The sequence below is a fragment of the Balaenoptera acutorostrata genome (genome assembly GCF_949987535.1).
Source record: "Balaenoptera acutorostrata chromosome 3 unlocalized genomic scaffold, mBalAcu1.1 SUPER_3_unloc_1, whole genome shotgun sequence".
In the NCBI taxonomy this organism is placed as follows: domain Eukaryota; kingdom Metazoa; phylum Chordata; class Mammalia; order Artiodactyla; family Balaenopteridae; genus Balaenoptera; species Balaenoptera acutorostrata.
The window spans coordinates 497465-510042 of record NW_026645489.1 but is presented as its reverse complement, the minus strand read 5'-3'; the positions used below and the strand labels follow the sequence as shown (position 1 = coordinate 510042).

Here is a 12578-nt window from a genome sequence, read left to right as displayed (position 1 = left end):
ACCCTGGGCAGTGCCTGCATCCCAGGGCAGCTCTAACCCACAGTTCAGCACTTAGGAGGTGTTCGCCGAGTGACTTTATGTCTACCCTTCCCACCAGCCTCCCCCCCCACTCATGGGTCCGGCTCTCCATCCTGAAGACCCGGGCTCGGACCCTCGGAGCCCCCACACTCCCCCAGAACTCACCGGGCATGGAGAAGGGGGACAGGAAAGCGGCCTCGACCAGCTCTGGCTCCGGGGCCGGCGGCGGCTGCTCCCGCTGCGGCTCTGCAGGGCTTTCCACGGGAACGTTCCCGTTCTCGATGCGCTCGTGTCTCCCGTTCTGAAGTGGCTTGCCGCTCACACCATTTGCCGAGTTGATCAGCCTCTGCCTCTGTGTGGACAGGAGGCAAGACAGACACCCAGGCGTGTGACAAAGTGTCGCCCTGTAGCTTTGTTCCTCCCATGTGGCGGCCCTTAAAGGTTTCGAGAACGACGCCTCTGGAGATGGGTTTGCCTGAAAAATGGCCCAAGGACCTTGGAATCCAGCTAACTTTGCTCATTTCCACTTGGACCAATACCAGCAAGGGTATCAGTCAGAGCCCTGGGCCTCCTCTTCTTAGTGCCAACCTGACAACCCATCTCATGTCACTGGATGATAGCGATCGTTCTGCATCCCCCAGAAGATGGTCATAAACCACCTGAAGACAGTCACACAGGACAGACTTTGCATAGTTTAAAAAATTATTTTTCTACACAAAAAGTGCATTTATATCATGTGTCCAACAGCCCAATGATGGTTCACATCAAGATATAGAACATTTCCAGCCCCTCCAAAGACTCCTTTAGGGTCCCCTCTCTCCAGGGGTAACCAAGGTAACTCCATTCTGACTTTTATAAACATCAATTAGTTTTTCCTGAACTTGAGCTTCCTATAAATGGATTCAAAGAGTACATATTATTTTATGTCTGGCTTCTCTCACTCAACTGAGTATCTGTGAGGTTCGTCCATGTTGCTGCACACATCAGTCATTTGATATTTTTCAGGGCTGTATAGTAGTCCATCCTGTGAATCACACACAACGTATCCTTTGCTTGTTGATGGGCATTTAGGTTTTTTCCCCTTTTTGGTTATCATGAAGAATGCCATGAACATTTGTGTACATGTCTTTCTGTGGACATATGCGCTCATTTCTCCTGGGTATTTATCTAGGAGTGGGATTGCTAGGTCATAAGGTAGGTGCAAGTTGAAACATTTTACACTCACACCAGCAATGGATTACAATTTCAGTTGCTTCCCATCCTGGTCAACATTTGATACTGTCAATCCTTTTCATTTTAGCCATTCTGGTGGATGGGCGGTGGTATCTAATGGTGGTTTTAATCTGCATTTCCCTAACAACTAATGATGTTGAGCATCCTGATTGGGTTAGTGGCCATTCGGAAGGCCTCTGCTGTCCAAGTCTTTTGCCACGTGAAATGCGTGCGCTCTGAGCCAACCCGTCCCCTTCCCTCCCCCATCTCCTTGTAGCTACTGACTAAGTCTGCCTCCTTTCTACCCAAGCAGAAGCTGACTTCGCTCGCCAAGTCTGTGGGTTTCTACAAAACCAGGGAAATGTAGAGGCCACCTTTCAAGAAATCAACAGGTTTTCATGCTCCCAAGAATCTGTTTGCCTTTGCACAGCTCGTCTTTGTCGGGCTCCCACTAAAAATATTTATGGATCAGCTTTAGGCCTTGTGGGTAACGATCATCACACATGGGCACATATATCCTTCCCAGTTACTTCAGCAGGAGACCAAGAGTCAGTAAACATGTCCCCAAGGCAATACTCCACAATTGTGTGCCTAACACTTATCCTTGTGGTTAGTGGAAGCAAAAAGAGGGGGAAAAAAGTCATTATTACTTAAAATGCAGGCATGTTAGTTTTCCAAAAGAAAGAGGAATTGACCATTAACTGCCTTCATGTTGGTTTTAGGCAGGGACTCCTAAACCATGAAGTCTAGGGTTGAGTGGAAATTTAAAACTTTTTTTCCTACACGTGTGTCCACAACATTTAGCCCACCAAAAAGAGCAAAGTGATCTACATCTGAGACTCAGGGCCAGACATGGAGGCATAATATTTTGCTACCCAAAAAGAGTGAAATGAAAGGTCATCCTTATTAAAAACAAAACAAAAACAAACAAACAAACAAAACCCCCAAATAGCTGTGCAAGGACAGAATTGTAAGGAGGTGGGACGTGACTCAGTAGGAACATGAATGGTAACAATGGGAGAGGGTCCTGACTCGAGCTTAATGGGAATCAGTAGAGAATTATACTTGAAAAAAAAATCTACAGCTATGAGGTTGTATTAAAAGAGGCATAGGTTACAACACGAAGGAGGTGACGGATCCACATGCTGAGAGAGACAAACCAGAAGGTTTCTATAGGTTTCTCGGTTTCCTTCTAGAGTTGCTCTACCCACAGAGAACAGGTGTGTATTCATTCTTTTTTTGCCCTGAGCAACAGTTAAAATAAACAATCCGTACTTCAGACTAGCCTTTCTCCAATTAGTTTCACTCTACTACTTGACAAAATACTTAGTGGAACATGGCAGGCATGGTATTTGATTGCTACCTGCCTTAAAATCCTTCCTGATAAGACCATTTGCTGCCTGTGGGTGAGGTTTGGGCTTCCTTCCTTCAAAAGGTGCGGCGATAAATGCCAGCCTGGCAGAGGACACCCCAGGCCCAACACCAGAAAGTGTGCTGACAAGCCGGGGCCTCCTCAGTGCCAGAACCCATCCAAGGCCACTCACTCTCATGGTCTCATGGTCCTTGAAGCAAACTCACCTCGTTAATTATGATCCTGCTGGCCATCCGCAGACGAGTCCTGGGCCCAAACTTATTGGTGATCATTATGCGTAAGCCTGCTTCCGGGAAGGTGAACTTGGGAGGGCTGGAGCTCATGACCTCATCCACCATCACCACTGGGTTTCTGCTGTACTGCGGCCCCTCCTTCACTATATTGAGCACAAAGCCATGATTAGTGCTGAGATCCCCTGGGGCAAAACCCAAGGGCTGGGGCGACTGACTTCCCCTCTCGGTGCAGACTTCTTGGGCTGTGGTCTCGGCAGCTGGTAGCCGCCTGGAAGCCTGGCTGCAGCTCCTCCCATTAGTCAGGTGGGCCACTGGGTCTGAACCGCCTGCAAGCACTGGACAGAACCCCCAAGTCCCCCTGTTACAGGACCACTCCCCCAACTCCACTGCCAGCCCCTCCGCCAATCGATGCCCCTCTCTTCCGGGGCCCAGTCTTGGCTAATTGCAAGGGTCTTTCAGTTCCTCATCTAAGCCTCACAGGGCAGCCCACCTACAAAGTGGACAGGATCCCTGCCACCTCTCACCCCTGACTCTGAGAGGACCTTTCTTTCCCGCTGTTTACAGAGGCTCAGACAAAACTTTACAAATTGACAAGGGCCCCCTGGAATGGAAAATGCTGGGAGGCGCCAGAGAGCACCGGCTCTAAACTTCCCATGAGGCCACCTGCTCTGTCTTAGAGGAACCATCTCCACCTGGCACAAAAGGATGCTTCCAAATTTGTTCTCGATGAGGTAGGCAGTGATGTCAAAGATCTGGCTCACGGGCCCTGGGCGAGGCAACTGAGACCCAGGAGAAGCCTGCTTGCGGAGGGTGCACGGAGAGCTGCTGGCCGAGCCCAGTGTCTCCAGTAAAACCAGCACCCTCCAGCAGGGAGGCCACTCTCTCTGACCCTTTGCTTCCACTCATGAGGCTGAAGAACAAATCTCCCCAGTGCCCAGACCTGCCCTGCCACCTTCCCAAACATGCTCCAAGCTCGAGTCCTGGGGGGTTTGACATTTAATTCCAGAGCCCCAGAGGGTCCAGAAACAGAAGCACTCCTGAACACAGCACACAGAAGCAGGGGGGCTTTCCCCTCCAAGGGGCTGTCAAGGCAGATATACCCATCCCTCTCCACTGGTCGCCAGCTCCCGGTGAGCGTCCTTCCTGGATAATAGGGTAACCGGGAGCAGTCGAGAGCAAACCTGAGCGAGAGTTAACGGCACAAACACGAACAAATGCATACCAGCCACACACATCCTCACCAAAGAGGCAGCAAGGCTCAGCAGACAGGAGGCGTGTGGTTAGAACCAAAGCCAGGAGGACCATGCATTTTTCGGAGACAGACACTAACCGCCAACAAGGCGTGCGTTGGACTCACGGATTTTGTTTTTTAAAATGCATGTGTTATCGCTTGGATGAAAGCAGATTACTTACAATTTAGAAGAGGAGAAGAGTTAAGGAGACAAAGGCCAACAGAGATTGCCAGAGATGATTAGCGTGCGTGGACGCCGGGAGTCTGGGGCAGCATTCTTGATGGTGGCCCAGATGCCAGGGGGGTTATGTGAAGGAGGGTGTTAGTAGAGGGGCTTCGATGCTCGGGGCCTCTGGCCTTCGGGATGGCCCCTCTCCTGGCTCGGTCCCACTCTGAGGATCGGGAGCCCCCGTGCCCGCGTCCCCACCCTGCTGCAGGACAGCTGGAATCCTTCCCTCCTCTGGAGCCTCCACCTCAGAGGCAGGGGGAAACCAGCAAACAGCCGCAGGCTCCGTGGGTAGAACCAGCCCTATCGTGGGCACCACCTCGGGGAACAGTCGGGCTCAGGAGGAGGGAAGAGCCATGATACCTGACTTCTCAGGCACCTCGTCCTGGCACCGCCCACCAAGTGGCAGCACAGGGTGATATGTTCAAGCCAAGGGCGCCTGCCCAGCAGGTAACCCAATCAATTACAGCATGTTTCTCCGGCAGTTCAGCCTAAGGCCAGGTATCCTTCCCTCTCTCCCTGCTCCAAGCCAAAGTTGTGTCTAGGGCCAGGGCAGCTTGGAAAGGTCCCAGAGTGAGCCCAGCCAGTGGTCAAGATGGCCTTGGTTGTCAGGCTGTGTTCAAGGCCACCTGACAGCCAGCAAGGAGAGGCCGGACCCCCAGCCGTGACAGGAAACGACGGCGTGCCTTCCTGCCTTTGTCCTCGTCACCTTTTCTTGGTGTATTGTGCTCCGCTTTCTTGAGCTGAATTGAAGTGTGATGTAAAAAATGTGTAAAACTTTTAGGGAAAAAAAACCCCAAACAACTGTACGCAGAACAAAGTTGGAGGATGCTATTCCCCTCAAGAGAGAAAACTGGCTCGAGCTGACTCAGTGAGCTGAACTGTAGGACCTTTAAGAACATTTAAGTCCATAAAGGCCTTTAATAGAAGTGGGGTTAAAGAGGCAGTGTGTCCTCTCCTGTCAAGAGGTTGGGTTAAAGATGTTTGATTTTACATATATGGGGAAATACCAAAGCTGATACCAGCAAAGTCAGGGGTGTGTGCGTGTGTGTGTGTTTTCCTGAAATAATTTAGTAGCCAGCAATCTTTGACAACCCTGGATGGGGTAGTTTACACGACCTGCCTGAAGGCTGAGGACCAGGAGAGAGAAGCTCCGAGTTGGAAAGATTCTGTGGCAGCACCATGAGAAAAGGCGAAGTCCCGAAGCCCCGTTCTCCTCAGGCCCCGCCCCCCCGCCGCCCCCCCCCCCCCGCCGGGGGTGGTACAGGCGCTCCTTCTTCCTGCCCCTGTCAGTCTGCTTCTAGGGGACACTGCCCTGCACACGGCCCTCTGGGAGGGAAGGGGCGTCCACCAACTGGGGCTGTATCTCTGGGTTTCCCACCTCTCCAGTTCCAGGCCTGCATCCCCCCAACCCCCCAAATCTTTTCCTCCTTGGGCCTTTATCTAAGCGCATTCACCCTGATAAGAGTTGGAGGGAGACCTATCTTTGCACCTTTCCCTGTGCCTGGGGGCAATCCTGTGTCTAATCTTCCAATTTTTTAGAAACTGCCCTGGGCTTCGAAATTTGGGGAAAAGCAATAAACTTGTGGGAGATCCTACTGTCATGGGTACAAAAGTGAGGGAGACAGGCCACCAGGGAGGGCCTGGAAAGGCCCCGCACGGGCTGTGGCCTCGGGGCAGCCGGGATTTCCGTGGAAGAGGAAGTGGCTCACGTCCCTGCCCCGTGGCACTGGGGACGGGCCTCTTCCAGCAGCCACAGGGGCGGCAGGTAGCTCCCGGGGCTGGCACCTGAGGATGCGGCTATTTCCCACTGGCCTGAACGACTCCACATGTGGAATCTCTCTTCTTGCCACGGGGCTCCAGAGGACCCCAGGAGCACTGATCTCCCTGGACGAGGGCGGCCAGGAGCAGCCTCTGTCTTAAGAAACTGTGGGTGGGGACGCGCCTTGGAGCCGAGGAGACGGTCCTGGAAACGGGCTCTCCCCGGGGCAGCCTGCTCGTGCTCAAGAAACAGGACACACGCACAGCCCCACCCTCTGCAGGCCTCCTTTCTCACCCCGCCCGCGGGTGGGCCTCGGCAGCCAGGCTGTGGCCTTGGCCGCACTCACAGCCTCTCCCCACCGGCCTCCCTCCTTCCCCGTGGAGAAATCCACCCCTCACTCAGCACCCACGACAGGTGCCTTCCTCCTGGGGGTTACCTGGGACGGGACAGAACATGCTTGCCCGGAGCGCACATGGGGGGAGCTCCTACCCTGACCCACCCCAGGGTGGAGGCTGGGGAGGGAGCCTAGGAATATAGATTTCGGCCTCCACGTGTCCCAGAAACTGGCAAACAGTCCCCTCTGAGACATCAGTGACACCACAAAGGAATTAAAGTCACCTGAAAGAGGGGGTGACTTGCCCAAGGCCATGAGGAGTAAAGGAGAAATACTCCTCGGGTAGCTGGTCCAAGGGGCTCGCCCCTGGTTAAAGGAGGCCCCTAGCAACACTGTGGGTGGAACTCAACAAGGCCAGCTTAAGCTGTTCTTTCCAGGTCTTAACTCCAAGAATCTATTCAGGCCTTAACACAGGTCTTGGATGGGGAAGAGTGTGAACTCTCTCGCCTTCCTGGCAGCTGTCCCCACAGATGGAGTCACGTGGTAACTGGCTGGAATAAGAATCGAGGACAAGGTTTCCAAGGCAGGAGCCGGTCGGGCCCAGACATCTGGGGAACCTGACAGACACGGGCTGGCTCCGGAGGCCCAGAACCCCCGGACAAGGGGCCAAAGAGAAGCTGAGGAGACCGGACCACAGTCCCAGGGGAAGGGGCTCCCACCAGGGCTCTCGGGGGTGGGTCTGGAAGTCCTCGAAGCTCCGTGGCCTCCTTCCCGGCCTTCCTGTTCATCTGGGCAAGGAGCCAGTGGTCTCTCTAGAACAGAGCTTCCAGAACTGGGCCTGGCATTTGAGAAACCACAGGGAGACCGAGCCTGCTCTGCCTTCCCAAGTGCTCAGCTTCCTGTCACCGGCCTTTGACATGGGTCAGAGATGTAATTCACTGCATCTCAGGAAAGCCAAGCAGGGCTTGAGACTTCCTCGGGAGGCCAGGGGCGATCCCCGAGGACGTGACTGTGGACTCCTGATTCATCCTTCTCCCATCTAAGTGAACGCCCATCTGAGCCACACCTCCTAAATGACTCGCCCTCCTCATTGAGGGTCCTGTGGCCAAGGGGAAGAGTGACAATTCAGAGGGAGTGTGTGTGCGCACGGAAGGGGAGAGTGGTTTCAATGACACGGTTTGCCTGCTCCTGTCTGCTCAGCCTTACCTTGCCCCAGCAATGGCATGGAAGGGTCATCAGAGCTACTATCACAGTAATCATTACCATCCTCCAGCTCACTGTTGACCGTGTTGCCATTTGCAATGGTCTTTTGTTTGACTGTGAAAAAGGCCTGCATCTTCACATTGTACCTGCAAGTCAGTTAAGGCGGGAGGTCAGAGCTGCGGGGTCGACTGGGCAGGGCCCTCCCCCACCTCCTTCCCCTGTGCACCTGCAGCGAGCACGGCCCTGGGTGAGCTGGTGGGGGGGGGGGGCTGAGGCTTTTCAACCCAGCTGACAGAGGCTCGTAACAGGAACCTTGGAATAATGTGCCGTCGCAGGGGGCCTGCTGCTCCTGAGTGGGCTTCCTGGGGGCGTGAGAGGCCTTCAGCCCAAGAAAATGACTGACACCTGCCTATGCGTGCTATATACCTGTCCTGACAAAAGAAGTTCAGCCCAGCCTCAGAACAGGCTCGAAGCAGGCGTTCCCGGGCCTGGCCTGGCTCCCGTGGGCTGCCTGGGGGCCCGTGCCTGTCCCATCCCAGCCAGCGCTGCTGCCCACACCGACAACAGGCTCTACCCCAGACCCCAGGCTGACGGCCCCGCTGGAAAGCGCTCAGAGAGCCCACGGTTTAAGCACCATTCTCTCGCAGTCTGACAGCTTATCACCCATCTTTATAAAACATTATAAACGTTTTAGGTCAACGGGGGGATTCACAGCATCGTAAACCTCAGTGGTGTTTTCCTTTTTAATTACCTGCGGAGGTGTGAGGAGAAAGTTACAAACCTGAACGTGGCTTAGCTCATGGGTAGCCTTTTTTTCCTTTTAATTGTAGAAAAATACATACCACATAAAATTTGCCGTCTTAACTATTTTCCATTTTTAAGTGCACAATTCAGTGGTAGTAATTACATCTGTAAGGTTGTGCAACCATCACCACTATCTAGTTCCCAAATATTTAATATCCCGAACAGAACTCTGTTCCCATTCACCGATGAGTCATTAATTACTCCCTCCCCCAAGCACCTGGTAATCAATCTCTAATTCGCTGCCTGCCTCTAGGGATTTGAGTCTCCTCAGTACGTCACATAAGTGGAACCGCACAGTTTTTGTTCTTTTGTGACTGGATCCCTTTCATCCAGTATAATGTTCTCAAGGTTCATCCACATTTGTGGCATGAGTCAGAATTTCCTTCCTTTTTAATGGCTGAATATTAATTCATCATGGGTAGTTCTGAGATGATTCTGACCTGGGCAGCTTCCGGAGGGCCTCAGGGTACACAACCCTGGCACCAAGGTCTGCATCTTTAGAACTACAAGTGGTGCCCAGTGCAGCTGTGCAAGGTGGCAGCCCCGAGAGGTGGCATTTTATGAAGTCTGGACAAAATGGAGGTGCCCGGCTCTTTCAAAAGAGTGGCATTAAATTAATAGAGACAGCACAAAAGAGCGGTCACCCTGGGGCACGGGCCAGGGGCGTGGAGTGGGTTGGGAGAGAGGTCCCTGCTTGCCATTTGTTTTGGGAGTGGCCTCAACCGCCCCCCCCCCACCAGCCAGCCACCCACCCCGGCCCAAGTGCGGACAGCACCCTAACACAGAGTCTGACTATCTCTCTCCCACTCTGGCTGTCCCAGCAGGGTGTCCCCCAGAGAACTGGGGTGGCCACAAGTGACCACAAGGGCTGAAGGAGGTTTTCTTCCTGCTCGGACAAAAGGCTAAAGCAGGATGTGAAACCAGGGGTGAGACAGCCCAGAAGAGGAGAAAGGGTACTTACTTCATGATCAGAATGTAAAACACGTACAAGATGATGAGCACCAGGCCTTCCCACCTCAAAGACAGAAAGGAGACTGGTTAGAGCCAGGAGGCCCGCGCGCTGAAGGCTGGGCGTGACCAGCACAGCGGGTGCAGCAGGGTGGGTGGTCCTGTCACCTTCCTTGACCCAGCGCCCGGCCCAGGACCCAGGCATGCGGGCGAGCCACCCAGCCCCCCACCGTCCTGCAATCTGAAGCTCGCTTGGTAACAGAGAAGGTTGAGGGTGGGGCCTTCTCAACTACAGGGGGTCTCATCTACAGGGCTCAGGAGGAGTCCCCCCAGCTACCTAGAGAAAGGAGGGCCCAGGGCCACCTCATCCCAGACTCAGGGAGGGGAGTGGCCTGGAGTCATGACGCTAAGAGGCCCTATGGTCATCCGAGATTCTGGCCAGCCACAAGAGAAGCTGTGGGTGCAGGTGGGAAGGGGCCCTAAGAACGGCCTGAAGAGATGGGCCAGTCACAGGAGCCTCTTGGGCCAAACACGGGGGCTGGGCTGGGTGGGGGTCTTTCTGGGGTGCACTCTTATTGCCGTCCTGCAGAACCAGCGTCCAACCCCATACATGGTGGGGATTTTTGTAGCTCAGAACACAAGCCTCTGAGGAGTCACACAGCTTAATTTGTTGGGTCATCTGACAAGTATGTCCTGAAGACCTACTATGTGCCCGACATGAGCTATAGTCATTTTGGGGAGCTCTTCCTCTGCTAGCCCACAGCCCAGCAGAGCCACAGAGGGGTCTGTAGATGACCCGACTGCCCCCTCAAAACTCCATCTGCAGATGAGGAAAAGGAGACCCAGAAAGGGAGAGACTTTTTGGCTCACACAGTGGGTTAGGACCCAGAACCAGGATGTTCTGGGCCCATAGCACGCAGCCGCTCGCATCAGTTCTCCTGAATCTATGCCCAACAAATAACCACTTACAGGATGCAGATCTGAATCACTGTCAATGAAGAGAACCGTTTTTATGGTTTATGAATGTAAGATGCATTCATGCCCTATAAATTAGAGTGGCAATATCAACCTCTTTAGAAGTTTATGCTTTATGTATCTTGATTAAGAAATCACTTCCTACCTCCATATCATAAAGACGAGTCCCTATATTCTACCTTAAATTGTTTTAATTTTGCTTTTCACAGTGAGATCTTTAATCTACCTGGGATTTATTCTTGTATAAGGTGTGAGGGAAGGAGCTGATATTATTTTATTCTATATGAATTCCTCGTTTTTGTAGTATGAGCACCTCTCCCGCCCCCCCCCCCCCAACTCACTGCCTTGTCATGATGCCTGTCGTATCCCCCAGCCCAGAACTGGGCCCATTACTGGGTTCTCAGTTCCATATTGGCCTATGCTTATCCCTGTGCAAAACACCATACTGTTTTCATTATTTTAGCTTTATAATATATCTTGATATCTGGCAGGGTGGGAATAATAAGGGAAACAATCTTTGTCACTTTGAAAGGATAAATAAAGGCATGACTGCTTAGAATGATACCCTTTTTACTTTCACAAGTTCATAAACTTATGTTTGTAAAAATAATTTTTAAAAAGATTCAATGAACCCGACAAGCAAAGACAAAAAAGGAACAATGAGAAACAAACTTTAAAAACTTACCACACAATTTCTTCATCATATATGAACTGGAAGGCAAAAGAAACAAAGGGCAGGGCGACAGATTTATTCCAAACGAAGAACAAACGCAGACCTCTAAGCACCCAGAGCCAACACATAGGCTAGTTATGTGTTTCACAGAAAGCTGGCTCTTCTCTCCATGTCTGGGTTTCTCAAACATAGAAGGTGACCTTTCCTTAGTGGAAACCTTGGTCAGTAGATGCTGCAGTATGAGGTCTAGGGTGGGTCTCCAAAGAGAACTGGCCTGTACTACCAACAGTCCAAGTAGCCACTGGGGCCAACCTGGCAGGGGTCTGCCCTCATTAATGGAACAGAGTTGCTGAAATCAAGAATCTTAAAAACTGAAAAAGCATCTCTGTATGTATGTATGTTTGTGTCTGTCTATCTACCTACCTACCTATCTATCTATCGATCGATCGATCTATGGTACCTCTGTGTGTGTGGGTGGGGAGGAAGGGGTGTCATTTTTTTAAAAATTAAGAGTAACCCCTTTGGAAACTCTGAGGGCAAAGGACCCATTTGTACCATTTGAAGGGAGGCCAGGGGTGATGGTGGGGATGCCGTGGCTTCCTAAGAGGGCACTGACATTGCCCAACAATTCCACCCAGCATTGCCTACGTGGGACACAGATGAATGATGCTTCCGTGGTCCAGGGGAGGAGTCCTGTGACCGCCCCAGCCAGGCCCAGTGAGCACAGGAAGGTGGAGGGGCAGTGCCCACCAACCTGATCTTGGAGACACGGGATGCCAGGAGAGACCAGGGGCATGTTGTCTGGACTTGGGCCCATTGTACCCCTCTCCTGGCTGTCATGGCAGGCAGCACACACAGAATCTGCTTTGGGAAGTCACTTTGGAGAGGGTCCTCCTGGCTGGGCATTGCTGTGAGGCTCCCCAAACTCAAGCCTCTGAGGAAGAGGCACTCAATAGAGGGGAGCCCAGTGCCACCACCTGGGAAACCTGGGGGACATTTATGGGGATAGTTTCAGTTTTTATAACCCAATGGAGGGCTACTGGCATTTAGAGGCAGTGAAGGCCCGGGGTGCTAGTCAGCCTAGAGCATGTGAAATGGTTCTACCAGAGGAGTTCTTCCATATTTGGCACACGTCTTAAATGTCCTGCTAGATATTTAGGCAAGCAGAAAAAAAAATGACCTGAGCCTCGACCTTAATTCCATTTTGCAAATCAAAGTACTCTTACATGGTTTTAATAAATACTTAATTTTCTAGTTGAGTTAACTGTCATGCAAATGGAGGGCTGATTGTACTTGGCTCTGTTTAGGATTTTATCAGGAGTCATTCATAATTTTGGAAAATCACATCATCAAGGTCGGCACCACTCATGGGGTTGCCAGCCCAGCATACCAGCCTGTCTGCACTGGTAGCTGTAGGGCCTGGAGATTTCCCATATGGGGGCAACGGATCACATCATTCAGCATTCTAGTACCTTCATGCCCAAACATTTACACACTGAAAGATGTATTCTTTTATTATGAATTACTTTTATTTGTCCTTTATGGTATAGTTTGGGCATTATATTGATTTTGTAAAATTGTGTATAG

The 12578-nt window shown here is 52.0% G+C and overlaps 1 protein-coding gene across 2 annotated transcripts in view; it reads right to left on the bottom strand.

The window, feature by feature from the left end:
- Nucleotides 1–12578, bottom strand: part of SLC24A4 (solute carrier family 24 member 4) — a 162581-nt gene that overhangs the window by 34627 nt on the left and 115376 nt on the right. Inside the window, exons 8-12 of one of the 2 annotated variants that reach the window (XM_057539168.1) lie at nt 11004–11029; nt 9357–9410; nt 7595–7737; nt 2809–2978; nt 184–370 (exon numbers count right to left, since the gene is read on the bottom strand). In XM_057539168.1, the coding sequence (XP_057395151.1) occupies nt 184–370; nt 2809–2978; nt 7595–7737; nt 9357–9410; nt 11004–11029 (580 nt within the window). The remainder of the gene's footprint in view (nt 1–183; nt 371–2808; nt 2979–7594; nt 7738–9356; nt 9411–11003; nt 11030–12578) is intronic. The other variant, XM_057539169.1, reaches the window with a different exon arrangement.